At 50.6% G+C, this 27,429-nt stretch overlaps 1 protein-coding gene across 3 annotated transcripts; it reads right to left on the bottom strand.

The window, feature by feature from the left end:
* Positions 1-1,308: 1,308 nt before the first annotated feature.
* On the bottom strand, positions 1,309-25,847 carry spryd3 (SPRY domain containing 3). 3 transcript variants are annotated; one of them, XM_062458748.1, is made up of 11 exons: positions 25,711-25,847; positions 24,865-24,995; positions 24,095-24,170; positions 21,091-21,215; positions 20,811-20,946; positions 20,547-20,723; positions 12,802-12,951; positions 7,343-7,400; positions 3,573-3,692; positions 3,234-3,382; positions 1,309-2,463 (listed from the first exon to the last, which is right to left on the bottom strand). In XM_062458748.1, the coding sequence occupies exons 2-11, from the start codon at positions 24,993-24,995 to the stop codon at positions 2,329-2,331; spliced, it is 1,257 nt and encodes a 418-aa protein (XP_062314732.1). In that variant the 5' UTR covers positions 25,711-25,847; the 3' UTR covers positions 1,309-2,328. The 3 variants fall into 3 exon arrangements, with proteins under 3 accessions (XP_062314732.1, XP_062314730.1, XP_062314731.1); XM_062458746.1 differs by having other exon boundaries at positions 20,535-20,723; XM_062458747.1 differs by having other exon boundaries at positions 20,535-20,723; positions 25,749-25,808.
* Between the last annotated feature and the right edge of the window lie 1,582 nt (positions 25,848-27,429).

Consider the following 27,429-nt stretch of genomic DNA (forward strand, 5'->3'; position numbering starts at 1 on the left):
TTTTTCCCTTCTCGTGATATTTTAAGGAATTTAGCCTACTCATATTGCATTCATTCATGAATAAAGAACCCCCTTTGAAGATTATTCTACGACGTTACCGGCAGTAGAAGATGGAATCGCGATTCAAACAGTACCATCTGCTACTGAAAATATGCCCCCAAAAACGTAAATAAGCTTGACATTTATTTAGTGGAAAATCGCTTTCATAAAAAGCTCACTGGTAGCGATCATTGTCAGTAACAACGCCAAGTGCGATATAGCCCTGTGTGGAGAAGCTGCCCCGGTAAATTGTACTACTACGGTACAGTACTAGACTACTGCTGTGTTCGTCTTGGTAGCGATTGCGTTGGTTGAATTGGATTTAAGGTTCCCTTGTACGGTTTAGGCTGAAATTAATTATTTTCATGAACAGATTGACAAAGTTTAGGCTGTGGCAATGAAGTTAAGGTTAGTAGTTAGATAGATTTTTGATTTAAGTAAGGGGAGTGCCGAACATGTTCTGTCGCCGTTTGACTTCCTACAGCTGTAGTTAGATGTTTTGGTAGTGTCTCGCGTAGGCTACAGCGTTTCAGTGAGCAACACTGGTTTGAAACCACAGGTAATGATAATTTCACCCACAAATCGTTTACTTGTAATGTAATGTCATAATAAATCCTACAACGAAAATGTATTTGTGAGGAACATTTATTTTAATGATTGAAAACAGAAGCATCATAGACCACTGTAGTATGTGTTGCCCGGGCAACAGAGGCTAATGTCATGATGCTAATACTTCAGTGACATAGTAGACTACTGTACTGTTTCCGAAAGTAGATGTACTTCCTTAATAAAATCAACTTATATTGTACATTACACGTCACAATTGTGTGTCATATCAGAAAGTAAAATTAGTAAATAGTTATCACCCTGGCCTCTTTGCTTGTGGCGTTTCTGAAGCTGCCTTGCAGTAAAGCAGTTAGCTTAGCTATCTCCCAGAAGTTAACGAGCTGCTAAACTAATGTTCTGCTAGAGGTAGTCACGCGAGTTTTCGTGACGTTAGTGACGTAAGTAGCGTCATTGACTGTGGCTAGCAAGTTAGCCACCGTTAGCTTCACTTTTTGCCACAAAAACTTAATTTCCACTTAAACCATGCAACGGAACGTAAATCCCAATAGAAGCAACTCAATGGCTACCAAGACGAAACTTTTGACACCTAGGTTGTGTATGTAGGCCAAATATTGACTGACTTTTAGGGGGGCAAAAAGAAATACAAATAATATATATGTGAGAGAACAAAGGTAGTGCCCTTGCCGAAGGCAAAGCACACCCAAAAATGCCCCAGATTTTCCCCAAACACAGCCAGCGCTTCATATCTCCCTGTTGATACAGTCAATCCATATACGCAGAACCCTAAGAAAACACAACTAGCATTTGGAAGGATATACATGATTGGTAATGTATGTCCTTCAGGTTGGTAATGCATGTCCAGTGGGAACTGAATATGATATGGATTTGTACAGTTCTAAATGTATTATTATCAGTTACCAAAAGTCCCCTGAGTTCTCACAGGAGGGCAGTGTCTCCCTTCTCAATCACACACACACACACACACACACACACACACACACACACACACACACACACACACACACACACACACACACACACACACACACACACACAGGAGGGCAGTGTCTCCCTTCTCAATCACACACACACACACACACACACACACACACACACACACACACACACACACACACACACACACACAGGAGGGCAGTGTCTCCCTTCTCAATCACACACACACACACACACACACACACACACACACACAGGAGGGCGAGTGGGAGAGAAGGACAGGAAGAGAGAAGCCAACAGCAGGAACTGCAGGATCTCTCTCTCTCCCTCTCTCTCCCTCTCTCTCCCTCCCTCTCCCTCCCTCTCCCTCTCTCTCCCTCTCTCCCCCTCTTCCTCTCGCTCTCCCCCTCTCTGGTGCTGGCTGGGCTCTGCTATGCTTGGGGTTGTGACAAATGAAATAAACTGAGTGTGCCAGACCTCATGAGAGGAATTTAAGGGCTCACTGTTTTAGAAGCCCACATCTGTTTGCTTTACAGGCGAGGTGAAAAAGGGGTTTGGTGAGAAATTATAAAACAACAAATTGCACGGATTTATCCAAATCCATAAGCTACTCCAGCTCCATAATTCTTCTTGCTGTGTACGGCTGTCGCCACAGTGCCAGAGGTCCTGGCTGGTTGGTCCCTGCCCAGAGTGGGAAGGCCCGGGGGTCTGCGGCCCCCGGGCCAGGCCAGGCCATGGCCAGGCTGGGGTCCAGCAGGAGGGGTTGGGTCATCCACTGAGGGGGTGCAGGTCCACTTTGACCTTCTCCCCGCTGCTCAGCATCCCGATGGTGGGGTACAAGCCCCCGGGAGGGACGGCCACCTGCCTTCGGCCCATCAGCTTCCCGTTCCGGGTGAAGAACGCCTGAACAGAGGGTCCAAACAGAGCCAGGCTGCTGGATCAGACAGTCTTTACAACCGTTTCAATCACTCAGCTATGTTCAGTATGTATGGAACAGCATCACACAGGGATTAGGGCAACCAAACACGTGAAACGGCAGTATGTGTTTGCACTAAATCATGTTAAACACAGCAAATATTAACCAGCCACTCTAAATAGAAGATTTATATGCATTCAGCTACTGTCTTGATGAATGGTTTCTTCCACCTGACAGGCCTGTACAGAGGACGTAGAGCAGTACTGGTCTGGGCCCGTTTCAGCACAGCACCTCAACAGCAGGAATGCTGGGATCCCAGGTCAGGTCTATAAAACTTCACTCTAAAAGGTACATCTGATCCTAGAACAGCACACCTAATCCGGGACACTCTCTCAGCGCTGCCAAATAACACAGTCCGTATTTGCAGAGCACTCAGCCCCACCCCCTGCTGCATGGCCCCGCCCCGTCGTGACAAGCCCCGCCCCATAGCGCCCAGCTCGCCTCCGCTCCGCTCCCACTCGGTCGCACGTGCGCCACCGCAGAGCTCGGCAGTGTCACAACAGCGAGGAATTCTAGGGTAGCTTGTCCTTCTGAATCGATATATAAACAAATCCCAACATGGTTATCCTGCAGTCTCTCCTCCCGCCCTCCTGGGTGTCTGCAGTCCCCCCTCTCACCCCCGCCCGGCTGAGCCGGCTGTCCCGCATGTGTGCGTGCGTGCGTGGATCAGTGGAGGTCATTAAAAAGAACTGCTTACCACAACCTTCCTGCTCCCGTTCCCCCGCTCCATCTCGTCTCCCTCCTCCTCCTCCTCCTCCTCCTCCTCCCCGCCGTTTTGGTACAGAACATTCTGGAAGCCTCCCTTCTCTGCCCCCTCCAGCGGGTCCAGGTCCTCCTCAATGTCATCTGAGGACAGGCACACATGGAGCCCAGGCACCTCAAACTCCCCATGACGGACCAACAGACAGCTGTGCCCCGTACGCCTCCTCTGGGAGGGTGTCGGGGCAGATTCGGAGCCCGCCGTGGGAGTGCCACGGCGGGGGGTCGTTTGAGAGCGTGATCGGTGATCAGTGAGAGTGAATGTGCAACGCCTCACCCTCGTCATCCAGGATGTAGTCTCGCGGGAACATGATTCCACAGCCCATGACGTCACCCTCTACACAGCGAGGGCCGAAGGCATCCCCAGCCCCACTGCCATGGAATATCTGTCCATCATCTGAGACAGTGAGAGAGGGGGGGAGGTGTAGAGACAGAAGGGACACAGAGAGGATATAGAGAAAGACAAAATAGAGAGAGAGAGAGATGGAGAAAAAATAAGAGAGAGTAGGATTATAGGAATAGAAGAGTTCGAGAGCTTTTGAAACAAGGTATCATTAGCAGCTCGGTCAGTAGGACAGAGAGCGAAGGAATAGAGAATGTAGAACCACATGACCGAGCTTTCTGAGACATTGTGTTCTAGAAGTTTTACAACTGCATTGTTCTAGAAGCCGCATCTGTTCTACGTTCTAGTGACATGATTCTGAACAGGTTTGGATGCCTAAACAGTTTACATCTCGACTGAAAAAAAACATCAACAGGCCAGTCAGGGCCTTAAAGAAAGCAAACAAACAAACAAAACAAACAATTAAAAAAAAATCCAAAAAGAAAAAAAAAAGAAAAGAAAGAAAAACACGGCAGAGGTAGCCTGCAGACACACACCTCTGGCGCGGTGTGGCTGGTAAATATTTGTGGAGTTGTCATGGGACCAGTCCCCGGCTCAGGATACTGTTTAAACAATCTCTATCTGAGCAGCACGGGGGTGGGGGTGGAGGTGGAGGGGGTGAGACAGAGACACTGTATCGTTCCAGCTCCCATGCGGGCTCCTGTCACAACAGCACACACTGGAGCCACGCAGGCACAGCAACGGTAGCGTGGAGGGGTTGGTTCTACGGAGTGGAGGGGTCCGGGGCTACGGCTGGTGCTGGCTCCCAAGCTGAGGCTGGGGCAGTAGGCTAAAAGCCTGAGGAACATGACCTGATGGAGCTGGGGCCGGGGCTGGGGCCAGGGCTGGGGCCGGGTCTGGGGCCGGGGCCGGGGTTGGGGCGACCTGGGCCAGGCACTCTGGGACCTGCGTCGGTAGGAAAGCTGGCTGGGGGCTCAGGGAAGCCGGGAGTGGGAAAACAGCAGTCTTTCATAATATGAGCGCTTGTCTGGAAAAGACCGGTCTTCTCTTCCCAGGGAACATTCACAAAACAGGTTCCTAGAACATGAAAAATATCGCTGGCCTTTCTTAACCCCCGTTACCTGAAGAACCCCCAAAAACATTTCATCCTTCTAGTTAACCCTGATACTAAAGTTGGGGAGACTTCTTGTCAACAAATAAAGTGTCCTACTGAATGCATTCCTTTCCCAGATGTAGCGGTGGTGTGTGGTAGGGAGTGTGGGCATGTGCAGGAACGGCTTTGTGTGCTGTGGTGAACTTCTGTGGTGGTTGAGCCAGGCACCGTGCCAGCCAGGCTAGGAGGTGGTTACACCATGGCCTGCGCCTGTCTGTGTGGGTGTTGAGTCAGAGCACGTGAGTCACTGGGAGGCCAACAGCCAGCATGACAGAGATTCGGAATAGGCCAAGCCTCATTGGCTGGTATTAACCGGGTCCACGGCTCATTGGCCTACCTGCATGAGCAGTGCCGCCATGGTAACCCTGGGCGACGTCAGGCAGCATGGAGGTAGCTTGCTGGGGCTAACACTGCCTGCAGTCCCAATACCGGTTCTCGTGGTGGTTTCATCCTGGGCAGACACCCACACAAACACAGGTGTACAGTCGGAAAAACACCCCTCGAGGGCTGAACATGGATGTTCGTGACCTTTGACTGGCGAGATAACAAACATACAACCAACCGGCTGAAAACGCTCTTTCGCTCATTGAGGTAACAGACGTGGTCCGGGAGGAGGGAGCACGCCTGGGGCGTGTGCAGTGCTCCGTGAGCGTCCAGGGCGCGGGGAGGCGTGGAGAGCGAGGGCCCCGGGCGCCACCTGACCCCGAGGGGAGCCGTAGATCACGGCCCGAGCGGGTCGGCCCCGAGCGTGGCCAGACGCGTCGTGGAAAACCACCCACGTCATCTCCATGTCGGAGAGCTGGGACACATGGGAGCTGTGCTAGGGCGTGTGCACATGTCTGTGGCGTCTCCCACGCGCCAGCCAAACCATGGAGCCCACAGTGCTAACTTATCCAGCGGGCGGACTAGGCTGGCAGGATGCAGGGCTGGATCTGCGTGCCTCCACGGCTCAGCACTGCCTCAGTTCCAACCCACAGGGCCATATATTAGCCGGACTAATATGTCCTAACACACGGCCCAGCCAGCCCTGCACATAAACGGGTAGGGAGAAGTGGTAAAAAAAAATCGAGGCATTACTGGAATGCACCCCGAAGGTGATTCATTATCCAACGTCGATCGGTAGATCCTTGTTGAGGAGATCATTAAACAACCGGGTAGCCTTTCCTGGAAAGCTATCGCGTAACACAAACTCTTGTCTGCAATATTTCTTTATCAGTTCCAAACATTCTACCAACATGGCGCGATCGTGGTATGAGCGAGAAATGTACGGTCCCCAAAAATATGTAAGCAAACCTCAGGGGACAGACACACATAATACAGAACAGAGAACACATACACACAACATACAACAGACGGGACAGGCAAAGGGGGGGTTTGCGGATACACACTAGAGTAGCTAGCTCTTATTGCATCCTTCCAGTGAGCAGCTGGCTAATCTCAGGCCCATCAGGGAGGAGGATGGCTGAGGGGTGCTGAAAGCCGGGGGAGCAGAGATGAAGGATGGGGGGGAGATAGTGGTTTGAGGCCTGTTGCCACAAAGAGCCACATGGAGCCGTTAAGACGAGCGCTGAGAGATCACTCCGACAGATCCACTGTTGTGCTTTCTTCTCCTTTCGGTTGACGAGAAGATACGGAAGCTCGCTCCCGAGGAAGGAGATAGGATCTGGCTCTATTCCTCCGACGCTGCTGTTGTGCTGTTGTGATACGTCGTGTTATCAGCCACCCCAGCTCTCTATCTCTCTCTCTCTCTTTCTCTCTCTCTCTTTCTATCTCTCTCTCTCACACTCTCTCAATCTCTCCGCACAGGGCACCTCCACATCCAGCAGAGATGGTGCCCTGAGATGAAGTGCTTAAAACATGCGCTGATGCATGGATCCATCTCTGATCCTGGAGATGAGGCACCACAGACATGACCTGGGGAAGTCCACACTGACAGGTAACCCACACAGAGGGGCTCGGGGGAGACAAGAAAACAAACAAGAGAAGTCCACATACTCTGGGATAAACACATGGAGGCAAAGAAGACAGATGGAGAGACGTGACAAGAACATCCAGAGTGGCCTGTGTGTGTGTGTGTATGTGTGTGTCTGTGTGCGTGTGTGTGCGTGTGTGTCTGTGTGTGTATTTGTATTTGTGTGTGTCTGTGTGTGTGTGTGTGTCTGTGTGTGTGTGTATTTGTGCGGGTGTCTGTGTGTGTGTGTATTTGTGCGGGTGTCTGTGTGTGTGCGTGTGTGTGTGCGTGTGTGTGTGTCTGTGTGTGTATTTGTGTGTGTGTGTCTGTGTGTGTGTGTGTGTGTGTGTGTATTTGTGCGGGTGTCTGTGTGTGTCTGTGTGTGTGTCTGTGTGTGTGTGTCTGTGTGTGTGTGTCTGTGTGTGTGTGTCTGTGTGTGTGTGTCTGTGTGTCTGTGTGTGTGTGTATTTGTGCGGGTGTCTGTGTGTGTCTGTGTGTGTGTCTGTGTGTGTGTGTCTGTGTGTGTGTGTCTGTGTGTGTGTGTCTGTGTGTGTGTGTCTGTGTGTGTGTGTCTGTGTGTGTGTGTCTGTGTGTGTTCACCTGCATGGTAGGCCACTGAGCCACGACTCCATCCTGGGTGTCTGTTCTTAGGGTAGTCCTGCAGACAGACAGACAGACACACCTCATAACAGTTAGTCAACAGTTAGGGGGGAGGGGGGATTATGCTTTATTGGATAGGACAGTGTGTGTTAGTGTGCTTTATGAAAACCACTGAAGAAGATAGTCCTTTGACGTTTCCTTGACTCTGCCAAATAAATCTTCGCAAACAATGGTATGACGCAGAGAAATGACCAAACCTCTAGACCAACATCTTTTTTTAAGTGTGAGTGCAATTTACTCTGGTACCCTCTGCACAGTGGAAATGACAATGGGATTCAGATAATCACCCGAGATATTATCGTCTCCTCTCCCTGCTCTGCCTGACAAACCCAGTCTTTGGAGTCTCTCTGAGCGGAGTCTCTCTGAGCGGAGTCTCTCTGTGCGGAGTCTCTCTGAGCGGAGTCTCTCTGAGCGGAGTCTCTCTGAGCGGAGTCTCTCTGAATGGAGTCTCTCTGAATGGAGTCTCTCTGAGTGGAGTCTCTCTGAGTGGAGTCTCTCTGAATGGAGTCTCTCTGAGTGGAGTCTCTCTGAGTGGAGTCTCTCTGAGTGGAGTCTCTCTGAGTGGAGTCTCTCTGTCTTCCACTCTGCAGTGAATTCGTTATTTCCTCCTCTTTACACATTTGACAGTCTTTTCCATCTTACCTCCTTCTCCTCCATATTTGTATTACTACTGCAGGACTGACAACTCACCAAAAGACCACGCATGGTTCCAAACCTTTTTTTTTCGAAACCTATTTGACAGTTGGACAAGTTTCCAGCACAGTAGTTTCCAGCTGCTTGGACACAGGTGGGCCTAGTGCCATGTGTCATTCCATCTGCTCAGGTCAGACAGGAAACACAGCTCTCATACAGCATGGTCTGGAGCTAGTCTGACAACCCCACTGGGGCTCGAGCAGGAGGGGAGGGAGGAGGAGAGGAGGAGGTGGAGAGGAGGATGAAGAGCAGGAGGAGTGGGAGCGAGACACCAGCAGAGGAAGACATGGAGATAGAAGAATGCAGCTCCAAACCATTAGACAGGTCTGCTGTCTCTCCCTCCTCCTGGCCTGCCTCTCCCTCTTCCTGGCCTGTCTCTCCCTCCTCCTGGCCTGTCTCTCCCTCTTCCTGGCCTGTCTCTCCCTCCTCCAGGCCTGTCTCTCCCTCCTCCTGGCCTGTCTCTCCCTCCTCCTGGCCTGTCTCTCCCTCCTCCTGGCCTGTCTCTCCCTCTTCCTGGCCTGTCTCTCCCTCCTCCTGGCCTGTCTCTCCCTCTTCCTGGCCTGTCTCTCCCTCCTCCAGGCCTGTCTCTCCCTCCTCCTGGCCTGTCTCTCCCTCCTCCTGGCCTGTCTCTCCCTCCTCCTGGCCTGTCTCTCCCATGCCGAGGGATTCCTCTGGCCAGATGAAGGGATGACGAGAGTGACGGGAGTCTGAGAGATTGTCTCACTAGAAAATCAGAGAGAAATAAAGTTTCTGGTTGATGCTTTCATTTTTACGAAAGAGAGGGAGACAGAAACAAAAGAAAGAAAGAAAGAAAAAGAAAAGAAAGTGCTCACGTGACAAGACTTTTGACTAACAAAAATTGACAACAAACGTGCGCCCGTATCCATCAGATTTATAATTTTGTCTGACACGACAGTTTCCATTTCTGCTGTGTCAACCTGTTTTCTGTCTGCCCAATCAGCACTTAAACACGTTTCACCTGAAACGAGACCACCGTTCACAACGTACTACACGAAACAAGATACATTAGGTAGACAGATCGGGACTTCAATCGCTCCCTCGGTGCAGTAGCAGGAAGCCACTGACGACGAAGCGTCGTTTGGCGTGATTCTCACAGCGACAACACAGCATGTGTGACAACACCGAGCATATCAAATGTCTTCCTGTCAGATCGCTATTGGACATCCTGTGACCAGCTTTCCCCCCGCGTAAATCTCAACAGTCGACCGTGCTAACACCGGTCCACTTAAACGTGAACTCCTGAACCCAGAGCTGCGGAACGCATTAGTATAAACCGAGAAGGGACTCCAAGAACAACAAACAGCAGCGCTGGGTCCACAGCAGAGGCCTATCTGGGCCCGGGGGCCTCTGTCAGTGTCACTGGAGCATCAGCCTGCATTTCCACACTTTGACAGAGTCAACAACAAGCCCCAGATCGACAACCCCGCGGACGCCTGCTTGTCCACAGATAGAGATAGCTATCACCCCCCCCCCCCCCCCGACGCCGGGCTAAAAATATTTCCCGCCGGGATTACCTCAGGTGTGTTTGGATGTGTGCGGTGTGTGCCAATCAACAGAGGTAGGGGGGTGAGGGGGCGGGTGAGGATGGTGCAGGTATGTTTGTATAACCCCCTGTCATCAGCCTGAAATAACAAGATCTCAACATGAGACACCAGGCTCCTCTCTCCTCTCCTCCAACCCTTCCTCCTCCTCTGTCGTGGTGTAGCCACGACACAGCAGCAGTTGTAGCAGTAAAAGAGGGTTAGACCCAGCAGCTGGAGATAACCCAGGCAGTAGCAGGCCTGAGGCCCTGGCCCGGCCAGCGGCCCTTTGTTCTGCCAGAGCCTGACCTCTGGAGGATAAACAACCCCCCCTTCCCAGGCTCTGGGTGGACGCGGCCCTGGAGCTGTGAGGGGCTCCCAGGGACAGGGCCATATCAGGCCAGAGGAAAGTAAACACAGAATGTGTGTGTGTGTGTGTTTGTGTGTGCGTGCAAAACCGAGCCCGTGGGGATGGAAGAGGGGGCAGAGGAAAGGGCGGACCTGGGCGGGCGAGGGCCAGACAGCCGTAATGCACAGAGAGGGGCTGCTCTCCATTCCCCATGCACCTCTCCATTTCTCCTCTCCTTTACCTCACCGCTCGTCTCCTTCACCCCTCAACCTCTCCTTCACCCCTCCACCTCTCCTTCACCCCTCCACCTCTCCTTCACCCCTCCACCTCTACCTCTCCTTCACCCCTCCACCTCTACCTCTCCTTCACCCCTCCACCTCTACCTCTCCTCTCCACCTCTACATTTCTCCTCTCCTTCGCCTCACCCCTCTTCTCTCTCACCCCTCAACCCCTCCACACACCTCCACTTCTAAGCCCTCCACCTCTCTGATACTCGTTTCTCCAACTGCCTCCACACCCCCCACCCCTACACCACTGCAGCCCTCTACACGACAATCTGCAAACCCCTCTCCTCCTCCTCAAGGTTTGCATCTGTTTGTGTCTGCGCCATGGCAACCGCTGTGTACTCCGGATGCAAGAGTGCACCAAAGTTGCAGTGCGACCCCCTACACACACTGTACATCCACCCTGCTCTTATCAGGAGAGGAAGGAGAGCGGGGGGGGGGGGGGGGGGGGGCTAGCGCCAGGTCTGGGAGCTGATCTTAGATTAGCCCCAACGCACACATACATAAACAAACAAACATCAAAACATCTTAAAACACCAAAGTACAGTAGCAGTCTCACACTAGCTCTGATGCAGAGATCTTGGGTGCACATCTATCCAGGCCCTGTATGTAGCCCAACTGCTCCCTACAACAGCATGATAACAACAGCCTACAACTCAGACTAGGCCTGACTAGGCCTACAACTCACACTAGGCCTGACTATACCTACACCAGAGACTAGGCCTGACTAGACCTACAACTCAGACTAGGCCTGACTAGACCTACACCAGAGACTAGGCCTGACTAGACCTACAACTCAGACTAGGCCTGACTAGACCTACAACTCAGACTAGGCCTGACTAGGCCTACAACTCAGACTAGGCCTTACTAGACCTACACCACAGACTAGGCCTGACTAGACCTACAACTCAGACTAGGCCTGACTAGACCTACAACTCAGACTAGGCCTGACTAGGCCTACAACTCAGACTAGGCCTGACTAGACCTACAACTCAGACTAGGCCTGACTAGGCCTACAACTCAGACTAGGCCTGACTAGGCCTACAACTCAGACTAGGCCTGACTAGGCCTACACCACAGACTAGGCCTCCAACACAAATCAAATCAACTTTATTGATATCGCTGCATTTCATACCAGGAGGCAACAAAATGCACTTCACAGAGGTGGAAAAGGGAAGGGGGATACTAATTTTCCAGAGGGAAGCAAATAAACCCAGCCCATCCCAGCTCCAGTCAGTAGTGCAGGCCTGCTGCTGAAACTGTCCCTCCAGGGTGTCTCCAGAACACTCCGTGATGCGCCACTCAGTGAGTCAGTGGTCCCAGACAGACAGCGGTGTGACCTCCCACACCCTCAGGCCCCTTGCTGTGCTAGTGTGCAGGCTCTGTGCTAGTGTGCAGGCTCTGTGCTAGTGTGCAGGCTCTGTGCTAGTGTGCAGGCTCTGTGCTAGTGTGCAGGCTCTGTGCTAGTGTGCAGGCTCTGTGCTAGTGTGCAGGCTCTGTGCTAGTGTGCAGGCTCTGTGCTAGTGTGCAGGCTCTGTGCTAGTGTGCAGGCTCTGTGCTAGTGTGCAGGCTCTGTGCTAGTGTGCAGGCTCTGTGCTAGTGTGCAGGCTCTGTGCCTCGCTCCCTGACCACAGGATGCTGTGTGAAGAGCTGACAGCCCCACGTGTGACCAAGTGAGGCACCGAGTAAACAGGCATTATAAGACAGGCCTTCAATTACTGCAGACGGCCTGCTTTATCACCTCTCCTGGCTCTGGACAGCCGGGCCCAGTAATGGGCCCCAGATGCGGACAGAGCAGAGAAGAGCAGTGTGTGTGTGTGTGTGTGCGTGTGTGTGTGAAGGAAACGTGGGAAGAGTTATCACCTCCCAACCTCCTCATTCTCTGGGAAGGTGTCGGTGGAGGCAGTGGGTCAGGGCTGGGCAGGGCTGGGATGGGCCGGGCAAGACCGGGCAAGGTGGGATGATTTCACATGTCATGTTCCCAGAAACACCACCAATCACAAAGACGGTGTCTAGAATATTGAGGCAGCTACTCTGGACGGTGGTGATCAGCTGGTTTGCCCAGTGCCGCACTTCAAGGGGTTCAAACTACTCCTGTGGTTCCTGGAAATGGCATCCCGATGTGCATTCTTTGGAAAAACAAATGAGGGCTCAAATTAGACGAGCTCAAGTTTCTCTAATTGATCTTTCCTCCTTACTGTAATAGGCATGAGAGTGAACGAGCACAATGTCCCCACCATAAAGCCGGGGGATAATGGAAAGCTCCTGCAGTGAAAGACACAGCACTTCAAAGCGACCTCCTTCCCAAATGTAAACAAGAAGACAAACAGGTACTGGCGGTAAGAGGCGTTCACCAGCAGACCTCGGAGTAAGAGACTATCATCTTCTACTGTACCTGGGGTATAGAGGCCCGAGCACCCCAACCACAACCACCCAGTGTGCCGCTAACTCAGCACCAACCCAGTGATCTCAGGTACATTCTAGAAGCAGGTGTGACAGCGAGCCATGCAGTGTCTGCTGGGGGCTGCGTACCCTCCGGGCCAGTCCCAGGGCGATGTAGCACTTCTCTCCGGCGTCGATGATCTCCACCTCAAAGTAGTGGCAGCGTGTGGTGAGGGGCCGGCGGGCCTGGGCCAGACCCACGTCGGCGATGCTCCGCCCCTTCCCCACGTACTCCAGGAGCTGAGGAGAGGGGAGGGGAGGAGGAGAGAAGAGAGGAGTAGAGGGGAGGAGAGAAGAGAAGAGGAGAAGGGAGGAGAGGGGAGAAGAGGGGGGCATTCACCATCAATATAAAGAATACAAAGTGGACACACATCAGGCTAGTATTCCAAATGGCTCTGTGTTCAGCTGTTCTTTTCCTAATGTCAATGCATTCAGCGGATGACTGTTGGGCTCATAGTGCGCAGCAGTCATCCGGTCTTCCCCTGGGCTGTTCCAACATGCAGCAGTCATCCCACCCAGGCTCCTGCTGAGGTACATCATCCCTGCATTCCCACACAGAGTTGGGAAACATAAGCTTGTCCTCAAACAGGACAGGTGGGTCCTGTAGGTGTGGAACTAGGCAACCAAATAACCTTCCAGTGTTTCCATCGAGAGTGTGTGTGTGTGTGTGTGTGTGTGTGTGTGCGTGCGTGCGTGCATGTGCCAGGTGGATCAAACGCCTCCAGTCTGAGAGAGCAGGATGACAAAGAAAGAGGGGGGTGGACTGACTCTAATGACGCTGTGATAACACCTTGGCTAGCGGGCAGGGCGGAGGGGGAGGGGGGGGGGGGATGTTGCACGTTTCAACTTTTGCCACTTGACGCTGTTCTGCTTCAGACACAAAGGAAGGGGTTCCGTTCCATATTTTCCAGTTTGCAGTTTCATCCTGGGGATCCTTCCCCTAGTCAGCCTCTGAGCTCGCCGCAGCGAACGCACTGTCGGAGCTCTGGAGCGGCTGGCTTGAACATAGCCTCGTCACTAACTTCCGGTCCAGGTTAGCCATCTAGCTACGATCAAGCAGGAGAGCAACTCCAAACTTGGATCAAATTCTGACTACGACTAGATTTCTCTCCCATATCAAATAAATCCAAGTCATATCTCCTTGTGAAACAGCCTCCTGAGTTCCCTCCACGGTTTAAACAAGCTCAAGGGCCCATTCCTAGATAGTATATCTCCATGCAGACTGGCTGTGACTTTAAATCGCCCTCTGATGTCCAAGCAGGCCACCGTGATTAGCCCCAGGCTTCCGTACAGCCGGGCAGAAGAGACACCATCTGCGGGGCCGGTAAAAGCTCTCTCTTAGATGTTGTGTGTCACAGCGTCTGGCGGTGAGAACAAGCCTGGATACTGCTGCTGCTGCTGCTGATGTTGTTGTTGTTGTTGACCCCCCAGCTTGCTGCGGGTCAGTCGTTGTGATGGCCCTGGGAGCCGTGCCTCGTCAAAACGTGGCAGGCGGGAAATACTGCTGCCGTCCCAGATGGAGAGCTCGAGGGGGAATCTGCCCATGAAAGCTACATTTAACAGAGACGGTGACCTTGCTCGTCTATTAGGGAGGCTGGGTGGATCAAATCAGGAGGGAGAAAAACAATGGTGGAGTGGGCGGGGCATGTCATGGACTGAGTCACGGATCAAAGGGGTGGAATGACTGAACGACAGTTGGTAGCGTCACACTAGGCATGAACCTGGAAGATATTAGTACATGAGGTAAATGTAAAAAAACACAACAGAAAAACCAACGCCTCCATAAACGTTATTATTATCACCTCCCATTCTAACACCCATAATGTGTCTCACCCCTGAAACCTTGTGTGGTTAAGGTGGTAAGGACACGTCACCTGTTGTAGGACAATGGAGCCAGTCATCGAGACTTCGCAAGCTATCAAAGCCTCCTTTTAAAAGATAACAGTGGCCTTGCTCTCCCTTCGCCGTCACTAAGGTTACCGGAGAACACAGGCTTGTATGTCCTCAAGTCATTAGCTTCAGTTTACACATCACACCATTCTCTCTCCATGCTTTTTATAGTCTATCTCCTTTGTTGCTCTCTCGCTCCTCAACCTCTTCAACTTTCATGCCTGGACACACACAGCTCCTTTGAAGAGATGCACGAGGGAGGGGATGGAGGGGAAAGGGGGGGGATGAGGAGGAAGAGATGAGGCAGAGGCAGTCACACCTTCCTGACTCTGTTGGGCTGAGTAATAGGGGGAGAGTGGCTGCTTTAATCTGTTCTGCCTCACAGACAGCCAGAGGAACGCTTCACTGACAGCAATGATAGATCCTGCAGTCACTCCCTCGCTCCTTACCTCGTGCTCTCTCTCTCTCTCTTTCTCTCTCTCTCTCTCTCCATTTTTCCCCCATCTGTAATTGGACATCTTGCGATCGGACTCCCGCTCTCTCTCTCTCACTCCCCTGTCTTTCTCCTGCTCCTTCTTTCCCCTCTTTTCATCCCCCTCTCCGCCCTGCGTCTCTCTGAGCCGAGCACCAGGGCAGAGGTCAAGGAGCGTGGCGGTGGCGGGTGGGGTCGCTGCCCCAGTTTTTCGGACCTGCTGCCCAGTGCAACAGGTGCAACACACTGAGCAGTCCTCCCAGTGTCGTGTCACAGCTAGAGAAGAAAGGCAGTGTGAATGTCCGTAGACATCATGATATGGGCGACTTTTCAACTTGAGCTGTGTACAGCATTTATGAAACACTGACAGTAATGTTCGGGATATTTGATGTCATGTAGTGACTGCACACAAGAAGTCTCGAAAGAATGCAAACCACAGCTACATCATGATATTCAATGGAGTGACAAAACACACTCCGACACTGAACCTGAACCACTACTATTTGGACAGACAGGCCAGGTGCTTTTGTAAAGCTTAATGGATTTAGTTTCTACTGCGCCCAAATGATTCCAGTACTCACAACAATGACTCGACGGGAGGGACTATCAATCACACACACACGCACACACACCAAATCCACCCATCCAGCACTCCTCACCCCTCTGTAATCTCCCCAGCCCCGTGTTTTCCTCAGAGTAGCAGCAGAGCCACTAGACCAGCCCAGAGCCCCAACACCTCATCACTCAGTCCTGCTGTGGACGTTTCATCACCTTCTAATACAGACCTTTTAACCGTCCCCGTTAGGGGGGAGGGGGGCTGCCCCACCAGAGCTCACGTCGCCGTGCCAACACTGGGCCACCGCACTGATTTATTTGGATTCCTCAGCAGAGTCGTAAAAACCCAAGGCTGAGAGAGTGGTCGTCCGTGATGGAATAGACCAGTCGTTACTTTTGGGGAAACATCTCAAATGCATGCTCGTTCGAATATGAGAGTCCAGAGCCATACCCCATATAAATATAGCCCAGGTCCCAGTTACTGGGTTGGACTGGCGGAGGGCCCTTAAGTGGCTGTGGTCAAAACAAGTGCACTGCACAAGCAGTGCGGTCTCGTCAACTTGATGAAACAGACCCAAGCTTTCCACACGGGTCCCCTCCCAAAGCGTGGTCCTGGTCCAAAAACAATCTCTAGCGCCAACCATTATACCCTTGTCTCATTGGAGCTCCTGAGATTCTATCCATATTTCTCAGAGATCCTCAGGCCTTGTGAAGGGGTTTGGGGGTTAGCGCGGAGGTCAACGCTAACTTTGTGGGAACGCTCGTCAAAGGCTTAATCCTGTCAGCTCTCTTCGCACACTCTCCCGTAACGTGGGCCCAGCACGGTGTACTCACTGCATATTGTGACATAACACTCAAATACTCTTTAGAGACGGAGAGAGGGAGAAGGAGAGAGGGTGAGGAGAGGGTGAGGAGAGGGTGAGAGGAAGCGAGAGCGAGAAAGAGAACTTTTCTCAACTCTAAAAGCTCCTAGTTGGGGCCGTGACTGACCTAGATATAATTCCTCTGCTCCCCTCCCCATGATGTGATATTAAGACCAGAAGAGCCTGGAGCGGCAGCAGCCTACCCCCCACTGCTAATCTCTGGTTACCGCCCGGGAGACCAGCTTAGGATCGTCTTCGTGTGGCGATATCAGGGAACAATGGAGCTTCTGGGACTGGAGGGACTCCTGCACCACACACACCAGTGCCTGTTCAGGAGACTCTTTCAACAAAAAATTGCAAAAAAATGTTTCAGGAAATACCTGGAGGTAGAAGAACTGCTGAGACACAACTCATTTGTTCGTCAGACTAGTATCTGGACGTTGTTTCAACACACACACACACACACACACACACCAAGTATACTACACACCACACAAAGTATGAGACAGATAACCATCGTTATCTTGGGAACATTTGACAGGAGTGCTGCAGAACCAAACGGAATTTTTACAGTCATCGTATAAAAGCAGGTCGCACACTTCCAGCCAGCGCCGCACATCACAGACGGAAACCGTATTAGCGAAGCAGTCATGGCTTCCTCCTTTCTCACACGGCTCCCTTCCCTGAGATGAAAGGAGAGGAGAGGAAGAGAGGATGAGAGACAGCGGGGCTGATAGAAACAGACGTCACAGCACTGCGGTGCCGTACCATGGTGTCCTGGCCGTCCCACACAAGGGCGGAACCCGGCTTCCAGAGCTTTTAGGAAAGTGGTGAACCAGAGCAGATGACCCAGCAGTGTCCTGCTGGGATCCATGACTGTTGTTCCTACAGGAAGGAAGCAGGCAACCGTAGAAGGGTGTTGGTTCAGACCAAAGGAAATGGTCGGGACGTGACTCGTGTGTGCGGCCGTGGTGTGAGTAAGTGCGGAGGCCCGTGTGATGTTGACCACCGTGGTTCAGACGATGCGAGGAGGTGATGGGGAACGTGCAAGCCTCCCGACGCGCCACCACGGCGATGGTGGCGCGGTGGGACGCGGAGACGAGGAGTGAGCCTGGAACACGGCGCGACCCAGCCAGAAGGAGAGAAGCGCTCCAGCGCCTTGGGCTGCGTGGCCGACACGGAGCAGCCCCACGGAACTCGAGCACCGCGGAGGCGCACGCAGGGAGGGGGAAAGAGAGGAACCACGGTGATAGCTGTAGACCCGGGCGTAGCTACTCGGCCCGCCCGCCCCCCTCCCCCCCCAGCTGCAGTGCATACTGGGGGGATTAAACGGGTGGGCGCAGTCGCTGCTGTAGCAACAGCAGGAGAGAGCATGGTGCGGCTGGGCGTTCTAGCCGAGCGTCACGTACGCAGCGGGCAGCCAGGCGGGAGCGCCTCCTCACAAGGCACACACTGCAGCCAGAGCAGCAGACACCATCATTCAGCTGGTCTGGGGAGTTTACACATGAACCCAAACTGGTTTATGTGGATTATCAAATGTGTTCTGTTTATTTTAGGCGCCAGCCATTGAAATCGATGACAAAGGGCCAGTCAAAATAAGTTCGAGATGATGTCATGCGCCGTAGCTGGCCAGTAATCACTCGAGAGAAATTCACAGACTTACGCAACCCTGACAAGTCCGATCACTTGTGAATGCACAGACTGAATTTATTAGAACATTAAACAGATTCATCAAATCAGAATTACAAAGAGTGTAGAGTGACTAATTCATCATCAGCACAGGGCTGTGGGCAGCTGTTCAATCCCCCTAGAAGCTTCTCTCAAAAGCCAGGGCAGCACACAGACGAGAAGGCTCGCTCTATTCAGCGCTGGAGGAGAAATGTAGCCTTAGTCTATTCATTACTCAGTGTCCATGGCCCTGAGGGACAAGGGCGTTAGGCCCCGAGCGCCGAGACACCATTCCTCATGCTGTTCTTTACACTTTCTATACAAAGGCGGAGGCAGAAGGCCGCGATGAAAGGAATGTGAACACATAAAGTACAGTTACCACAGGTTCAGAGACCTGAACCCACGTTTAAATAAGCAGACCGACGATCACATCCACTCTGCTACAGGGTCCCAAAGGGAGTCTCAATCCCAGGGACTGGCAGCAGGGTGGAGAGACATCTGGAGGTGAAGAGAGAGGAAGGGTGAGAGAAAAGAACTGGGGTTGAAGACGACGGTTTCGCTAGATTGCCATGCCAACAGCTGGTACTGGAGCGGGACCTGATCACCACTTATCAAATCAGTGAGTGCCGTCACGCCAGCTGCAGTGTAAACAGCTAACGAATGCCGGGGCCGGGCTGCAGGACAGGCGGCACCATCACCTCTGAGCTTCATGCGTTCTGTGGCTTTGGACTTCTCGATTCCACCTCAGGGTAGCAGAGTCCCAAAGCCTTATTTATCTCGCCGCACAGTGTCTTTTCTTTCTTCTTTTCTTCTGTTCCCCACCTCTTCTGAGCCGACCCGGACGCCACGTGCTGTCCAGAACGGCACGCGTTTATCCACACAAAGTATCACACAGCAGCAGGTAACGACCGTGCCACTGTTGTGGTAGCCTGGTTGAGCTGCGAGGCGAGATGCTGGGAGAGCTAACTGAGGCAGACTGGAGATGGCGGGCCATGCACGAGAGAGAGGAGAAAGGAGACGGGACTGGGCCGGCGCTGGCCGGCGTCGGAAAAAAACCCCCGTTGCTGGAAATCTCTGTTGCGTAGCTACACGTGAAAGAGCGACAAATATTATCGCAGCCTTTGACTACGCGTCTGATGAAAAGCCTCATCGACAGACAGAGAGAGCAACTTGGGAAGTGGAAGCCATTGAAACGCATGTTTGGTTTGGGTTGGACAAGTAGAAACACACCTTGGAATAGAACGGGTCGTTTGCTTTCATCAAAAGGAGATTATGGTTAAAAATAACCCGCCGCTAAGTGGAAAACTTTCAGTATTGGTTTCAAACAAATGGTACTGAATCAAAGAACAGCTCCAAACCAAACGGGCTCCTGTCAATTCAGTGCATTCCGTCTATCTGATAAAGACATCTAGCGCTAAGATCTACAAACCTTCAAAACAGCCCTTTTCCTTTCAGTATCACTCTTACCGTAGAGTCAGATGGCCAGTCTTTTGAGCTTAGGGACAAGCAAGTTCTGTGGTATACTGTGGCAAAAGTATTTATTTAATAGGTTACAGGGTATGGACCCTTTTTAACCACATTGGGTGGATAAGGTTTTGAAATGCAGTCAGTTGGTTTAGAGTATGCCCAGTTATCCAGTAAGTGTGGGGGTGGAACAGGTACTGTACTGTATGTCTTAAAGTAGCTCTGCTACTCTAAGACCTTGAAGTTGTCATAACTTTACAATCATATCAGTCCAAGCATCCCCCCCCACGCTGGTGGAGGCTACCCCCCCCCCCCCTCACACACTCAGAGACACACTAGAGAGATTTGGAGTAGAAAAAAAATTACACAAATTAAAAAGAATGAACAAACTGAAACTGAACTGCAGGACTGTGAGTGAGTGAGTGAGTGAGTGAGTAAGCGAGCACCCCAGCTGTGAAAACCTCCAACCACATGAGAAGGAGTAGAAGATTCCACAGAGTCCCGTTACTCCCCTTATTGAATTTTTACAACCTGGTGGGCTGCCAGGGTCTTGGCTCCACCGCCACGTTCTGTGCCATTGCCAACCTTCAGCCCAGGAAAACAGAGCAGGCTCAGGTAACTCACCCTCCTACCTCTCTCACACTCCACTTCTACCATCTCTCCCCCTGCCACCCTCCCTCAACTCCTCACCGATCCTCAACTAGGGTTAATACCCTCCCCCTCCTCACCCCTCTTACCTCCCCTCCACCTTCCCCACCTCCCCTCCCCCACACTCAGCGTCCTTACCCATCCTCCCTCCCCTCACACTTCTCCCCTGTCCTCACCCTCCTCACCCCCTCTCACCAATCCTGAACGACACTCGACGAAGGGCCCACCAGGACAGAGAGTGACAGGGGAGGAGTTGCTCCTACCGTGTTGCTCACCCTGACGTCATACAGACGTCCCCACTCGTCCTCCTGGCCGTCCACCATCATCCGACTGTCATCCTCCGGCATCGCCCACTCCGCCTGCAGGTCCACCTTCACCTCCTCCCCCAGGGAGTGCATCCCTACCGAGGGGAACAGACCCTCAGCAGACACTGGCACCACCGCCGAACCCACCTAACACACACACACACAGGGGATACGTCAACTTCCGCACTTCTGCCTTCAAGTTCCAATTCTTTATCTCATGATAAAGACTGTTACCTCTTTGCCATTTTTGGTAAAGAAGACCGTTGTCAACCCAGCTTCAGATGGCTCCAGGTAGATTCCACAGCCAATTCTGTCACCACGGTTACATTTAGGTCCAAACTGCTGGCCTACTGGGTTGCCATTGTACAGTCTGAAGAGGAGAGTGGAGAGGACAGAAGGGAGGCATGGTTACTTCAAACCCAGTGCACCGAGTATAAGGTCAATCTCCAAGCACAGCAGTCTCAATGAGGAAGATAAAAGTAATATCTATGTATTCAAGACTTGAGTGACTTACTTGCCGTCGTCTGCATGGTAGGCAATGGAGTGGGGCAGCCAGCCTGGCTGGTGATCTAGCTTGTAACCCTGGGGCACCAGGCCCACAGCTATGGTTCCTCTCACCCCTGTGTCCAATATAGTTACCTGCAATATGACACAGAGAGGAGAGAGGAGTACTGGAAATACCACTGGCACCACCGCCGCTTTAATGTGGTTTCGTAAAACCTGTGTAAACACATTTCATCAAGACGGCAACGCGAAAACGTGTCAAAGTTAAGGTTTCACCAAACAGGATCTTCCAGCAACAGAGATTAAAGATATAACAAACCCCTACAGTCACTGTGAGAACTTTTGCTGAATGGAAAAACAGTGTCAGGGGTGGCGGTATTAAATCATTGACTTTCCAAGAAAGCTCAGGCAGCTTCATAGCCAACTGCCCACAGCCTGATTCCTTGGATGGGCTGGACCGCTTCCAACCGGCCAGGGCAACCTCCCAGGGCCAGCAGCAGTCGAGCCAGCCAGGGGCAGCAGCTGCCAAGCACTGCCAAGCAGATTTAGGTGAAAGGTGATCCAGGCCCGTACAAGAGGACAGTCCTCCCCTGGCTCTGGCTCTGCCTTTGGCTCGGCTGATGGGATGAGCGATCCAACTCGCTCGCATTCTCTCTCACACCCTCATACTCTCTTGCTTTCTTTTTCACACACAGCCCTAGTTTAGCTCTCCCTCTCTCTTCATCTGTCTATCAATCCCCCTCCCCCTCCCTCCCCCTCCCTCCCCCTCCCTCCCCCTCTCTCCCCCTCTCTCCCTCTCTCTCTCTCTCTCTCTCTCTCCCTCTCCCCCTCTCCCCCTCTCCCCCTCTCTCCCTCTCTCCCTCTCTCTCTCTCTCTCTCTCTCTCTCTCCCTCTCTCTCTCCCTCTCCCTCTCTCTCTCTCTCTCTCTCTCTCTCAGAATATTTTGCTTCGTCGCTGTCCCCCTCGCTTCCTGCCCTTCTCTCGAGTACAGACTTCCCAAACGCAGCCATCCTGGGAGTATTAACAGTCTGATCTTCAACTCCTCTGGTTTCCCCCTAAATGAAAGTCCAGCTGCAGCCCTCTTTCCAGGACAGGACTTCAACGTTCTCGTCAGCTGCAGCACACTGGCTCCAGTGTGGCCAGGGTGCACTACATTAGATAGGTCTGCAGCCACTGGGCCTGCATTTAAATATCTCAACAATAAACATCTGTGTACAAGTCATGTGGCCCCGTCTACATAAACGCAATGTAGGGAAAAGGACAGCACTCAGGCCGACACGAGGAGGAATGCAGCACAAAGTGACCACTGGGGCGGAATTCAAATAAATCGGCGGAGTTACGCAAAATGCCACAGATGCCTGTCTTCATCCATGGAAGATGGATTGGGAGCGGCAGTGATAGCGCAGGGTCCTGGCGAAGGTGAAATGAATCCCCTGTGAATGCGTAACAAGGAAACACGAGGACACCGGTGACGCATATTCTGACAGGGGCACGACCTTCGCCGGGACCTTCGCCCCAAACTTTGGAGATGTGGGGGGAAATTCACAGGATATGCGTCACAATGGGGAGAAACGCGCCGCGTAAATGTGCGGATGACGGTTCGTTAATGGTCACCCTAGACTCCTCGCTGGAAATGTCAAACTCATATAATAGAACCTGAGTTATGCATCAGTGCTGCGAATGTGAATATCGTTTGAAATCCCATCTGGACGCCGTTTCTCTGACTGTGAGGACCCACTTCGTGTAATGAGGATACTTTGTGTCATCAGCTGGGAAAAAAACACTGTGGGCTCAAACACACACATCTGCGGGGTCAGGGCAGGGGGATGACATGACATTCATAGAAATGCCATAGCGGAAAAGCCCTCGCTCACACGGTCTAATCTAAGATAGCATATCCCATACTGATTTAGGTGGAACTGAAACAGTACTACACAGGCTGCCTGATTCCCATTTCTTGATGAAACCAATGCTTGGCTCAGGAAGACAAACCCGATTGGTTTGGTCTGTCAGTGAGATGGGGGTTCTCCTGTGTGCACAGCTAGGCAGGACCCATGGAGGAAGCTGCTGGATAACCTATAGGGTTTCCAGGCCTAAACCCCAGGAGAGGAAGTCCATCAAGCCTCGACTGTCACAACTTGAACACACATATGCCACTGGGCCTGCCTGCCTGCCTGCCTGTCTTTCTCCCTTCCTCACATACAGGCCTTCTCTAGAAAGGCATCATAAATTCCCAGCTGAAACCCTCTCCCATCCCCTAATTTATGACTGAATCCTGGCAGGCTTTCCTGTGCTAAATCACATAGACACTTTCTTCTGCAAATTGTACTGCCTTACCACAGGGTCTGCTGGACAGGGCGTACCAGTACTGGCATATCAGCTAAATAAATGTGCAATATTCTGCCGCTGAAAAACTGTGTGTTAAATTAACCTCAGCCTCGGATAGACAGAGAGAGAGATGTCCCCCTAACCCACACCCTATCCTTCTTACCGACACTGCATGGACATTTTTGAGGTAGTGGTTTTGCACTAGTGCACTGCGGGGGGGCTCTCGCAATTTAATATGAAGTTAAGAAAATTGTCAGCAATAAGATTCCAGAGGATAAGATTACTGGATGGATGGAAAAGCAATCTTGGGCACGACCAAGAGAGATGGTATGTCCCAGAAACCCTACCATGTTGTGTATAATCCCCAACATTTCAAAATGAATGATTATCGGAGAACCCGAAAATATTTACTGTCGAAAAGGGAACATAACCTGTCTTAAAAAATACTTTTAAATGCGAAAAGCTAAGAAGATGGGAGAGGGGGGCTCATCTTTGAAATAAGTATGGCAGATCGGGTGGGGAAAAAGCACAAGACAGAAATGAGTTTTGTTCTGTCTTTGGTTTAGGCTTACAGCCAGGGCTCCAGTCATGACAAGGTTATGAAGGACTAGGTCACACTCAAGTCTATCATCATTGAAGGATCTACACTCATTTTCAGCAGTGTGGAAGCAGGTGTCAGCTCTTACCTCAAAGTAGCAATTTCCCTTTGAAAAAGGATAGGGAGCCACGTAACAACCAACCTCATCCGAGTTCCCCTGGTAACTAGAACACCAGACAACAACATATCAAAAATTGTCAGAGGAGCTGCAACTCCTGATCAGTCAATCAGCAAACTGTTTCAATGATAGTGCTGAGTTTCCTAAACAGACAATTATTTACATCGAAAATGTTAACTCTAATAAAACAGCTATCTTTGTATATTAAAACATCTTACATTACTGGAAACATATGCATGGAGGTTTTCAAGGGATACAAAAAAAGCATTTAATCTTTCACCAACCCTAGGACAACATTGTGTACAGTAGAGCAGTTATGTGTTTGATAGGGCCTGATCGCCTAACAACATTCCCCATGTCACTCAAATGTGATTTGCTTTTCTAGTGTCTAGCATCAATAAACTGCTACTCGACTAAATGTCTGAACTCACAGTCTGGCGAACATCCCTAATGGGTCAGTAAAAAGGTGATGCAATTTTGCAGGACTATGATAGGGGGAGCTGAGAGGAGAGGTTCAGATGTTCAATGTTTTGGGGTCTCATACCCCAAAACATTCTCTAAAAATACCGTCAGATTTAGTCGAGGATGTGGCACGGGAGAGCAAAAGCACTGATGCAAAAGCCATGCTAGTCAGGAAGTGGCGATACAGAGAGCCCCCAGCAGATGGGAAGTAAAGGCACATATTAAAGATACAATACAATAGAGATTGTTTCAAATGAGTAGCCTGTTTGTACTCTAACCTGAGTATGTCTCCATCCTTCAACATCCTCTTGTAGCGCTCCTGAACGCGCACGGCTCGCACCTCACCGATATCTCTGATCCGGCGTCGACGCCAATTCAGAAATCTGTACTGCAGGTTTATGTCATCCATCTCACGGAAGCAGGGTTAAAATAATACGTAAACATAAACAAGACACTAGCTAGTGTTCGTATTGATAGCCATTTTTAAAGAGGGAACAAAGTTTTGCAGATGTAATTTACTGGATATAAAACAGAATGGGATTATAAAACAAGAAAATTAGACTAAATAAGGGTCGCATCTTTGTGTAATAGGAAGGAACTTATAGCCAATGTATAACGTCTTATGTAGACATACTTAAACAATAAGTACTAGTAGGCTATGTAAGTACTTTCTCACAATGCAATTTCAGGGCGCATGCAGGCAACAAGCACGGCATTCACTACAGCCGCGCACTGCACTGGTTTGTGAAGGGGCATTGTAGGAAATAAAAGCTGTCACCGACGGTTGTCAAACCGATAGCATCAGCTTGACTAACTGAATCTACCTATGTTGGCCGATTATCGAGGCGAATTCTTCTTATTAATTATATATAGTTAGATCAATAGTAAACTAGCAAGCGACCTTGCATGCTAACTATACTTTAATTACCACCTACATGGTCTTTCCACCAGACTTTGCTACGCCGGCTAGTTAGCTAGCTAGCTACAGTACATTACTGTAGTGGAAGCTCGGATTTTGCTACAATTGCTAGCAACAGGCATCTTGCATTCATTGGAAGAGTCTACAATCCGACATACGACTAGTTATAAAAATAAAATGCTGTTTACCATAATGAAACGCTTACCTTTTCACAAGTTTGTCAATACATTTTTTTTAAATCACCTTTTCATTCACTTTTGTTATGACTTTAAAAGTTTAGAATGCTCGGCGCTTTTTAGTGACATCAGACACCCATGACTACAAATATCCAATAGACTGTGTGTGTGTTAAGGGTGTGTATGTGTCTAAGCAAAGCTGTCAAGTGAGTTAACATGATTTCCATTCTCTAAAAGATAACAACTTAACTGTCTGACAGTCATTATTATTCATGTGAGGTGACACACTAGTAAATCTAGATTAGCCTACTTCCCATTAGTCACAAATCTTCCTTTTGACAGCAAGTTTTCTGTATTAAGGGTGATACTTGGAGCCCCAGCAAACTCCAGAGGTATTACCATATTCGCAAGGAGGGTTGACATCCAGTTGTTTAGAGGGATAGCACCCATAATATAAAAAGAGACAGAGGTAAGGGTCAGAGCATGGATAACCTGGATATGTTAACCCTCGTGCTGCCTTCGGGTCACATGACCCAAAGGTTCATAACGAACCATCGTTGTGTTTACCCAATTTTACCCAATACAAAAACAAATAAAAATAATTTTCTATTAACCTTCGCAATGTGGGGGGTCTGAGACAGCCCAACGGTTAAAAGAAAATGCTTCACTTTGTTTTTGTATGCGGTAAAGTTGTCGCAATACGACGGTGGGTCACAATGACTGATGGGTCAGAACGACCCGAAGATAACACAAGGGTTAAAGAAGGAGGAGGACGGAAGGGTGGAGCCGGAGGAGGAAGGTGGAGGAGAAGGAGGAAAATTGAGTAATCCAGTGTGGAAAAAGAGAGCCCCCATTGGTCTGGCGTGTCTCTTGGAACATTCTCCTGACAAAACATGTGGAAACAGACTGAGTGTGTAAGCGCTGATGGGAACACAAGACGGCAGGTGAGTTCTGCTCTCCGCGCCAATATTAATCACTCCTAATAAGAACACCAGGCGTCTGATGACCAAGAAGATTTTTCTTCTTGTAAGGTTCCAGGAGAGCTTCAGAAATTAAAAAGACAAATGGCAGATTAAGTGAATCATACCCATGGTGGTAGGTGATCATGTGAGCCACTCAATGTGTCCTTACATGACTGTAGGATGTACCCGCTTGGCCACAATCCACTATACTGTATGTTTTCAAGACCAGCAAGCCCTTATTTTAGAGTGGCACCATGCCAAAATAAGTCAACATTGTTAAATCAACATCTTAATCCGGTTGTATGCTCTCTGAAATACTCATTTGTCTTTGATGTCATAATGTTCGTGTTGCATCATGACAACAGCAAATAAACACTGTTCTCACACAATCCTCAGAGCAGCCTCAGACATGCCATACACAGCAGTTTCAACCGGGGAGGAGTGGAATTCCTCTCAATTCTATCCACCCATTCTAATGGTCCTCTGAATTCAGCTAAACAAAACAAGGTACCCAGTTCTCGAGAAAGTGTAGATCATTATCTTTCTATACAGCAACTGATTTCGCTATGTCATTTGACACAATCAAAACATTGCATTGACTACAGCATTCACACCGAAACATCAACACGGCCCTTTACTGTGCCAGCTATGGTTTGTGGTCAGAGGGGTTTAAGAGGATCTGGGTGAGAGTGGTATCTAGAAGATGGCGTTCAGCTTGTGAATACAGTTTTAAACGTTTGAAAGGTTAGATGGATTGCGTTATTATCAGCTGGCACACATTTTTCT

Source organism: Osmerus eperlanus, chromosome 4 (genome assembly GCF_963692335.1).
Source record: "Osmerus eperlanus chromosome 4, fOsmEpe2.1, whole genome shotgun sequence".
Classification (NCBI taxonomy): Eukaryota; Metazoa; Chordata; class Actinopteri; order Osmeriformes; family Osmeridae; genus Osmerus; species Osmerus eperlanus.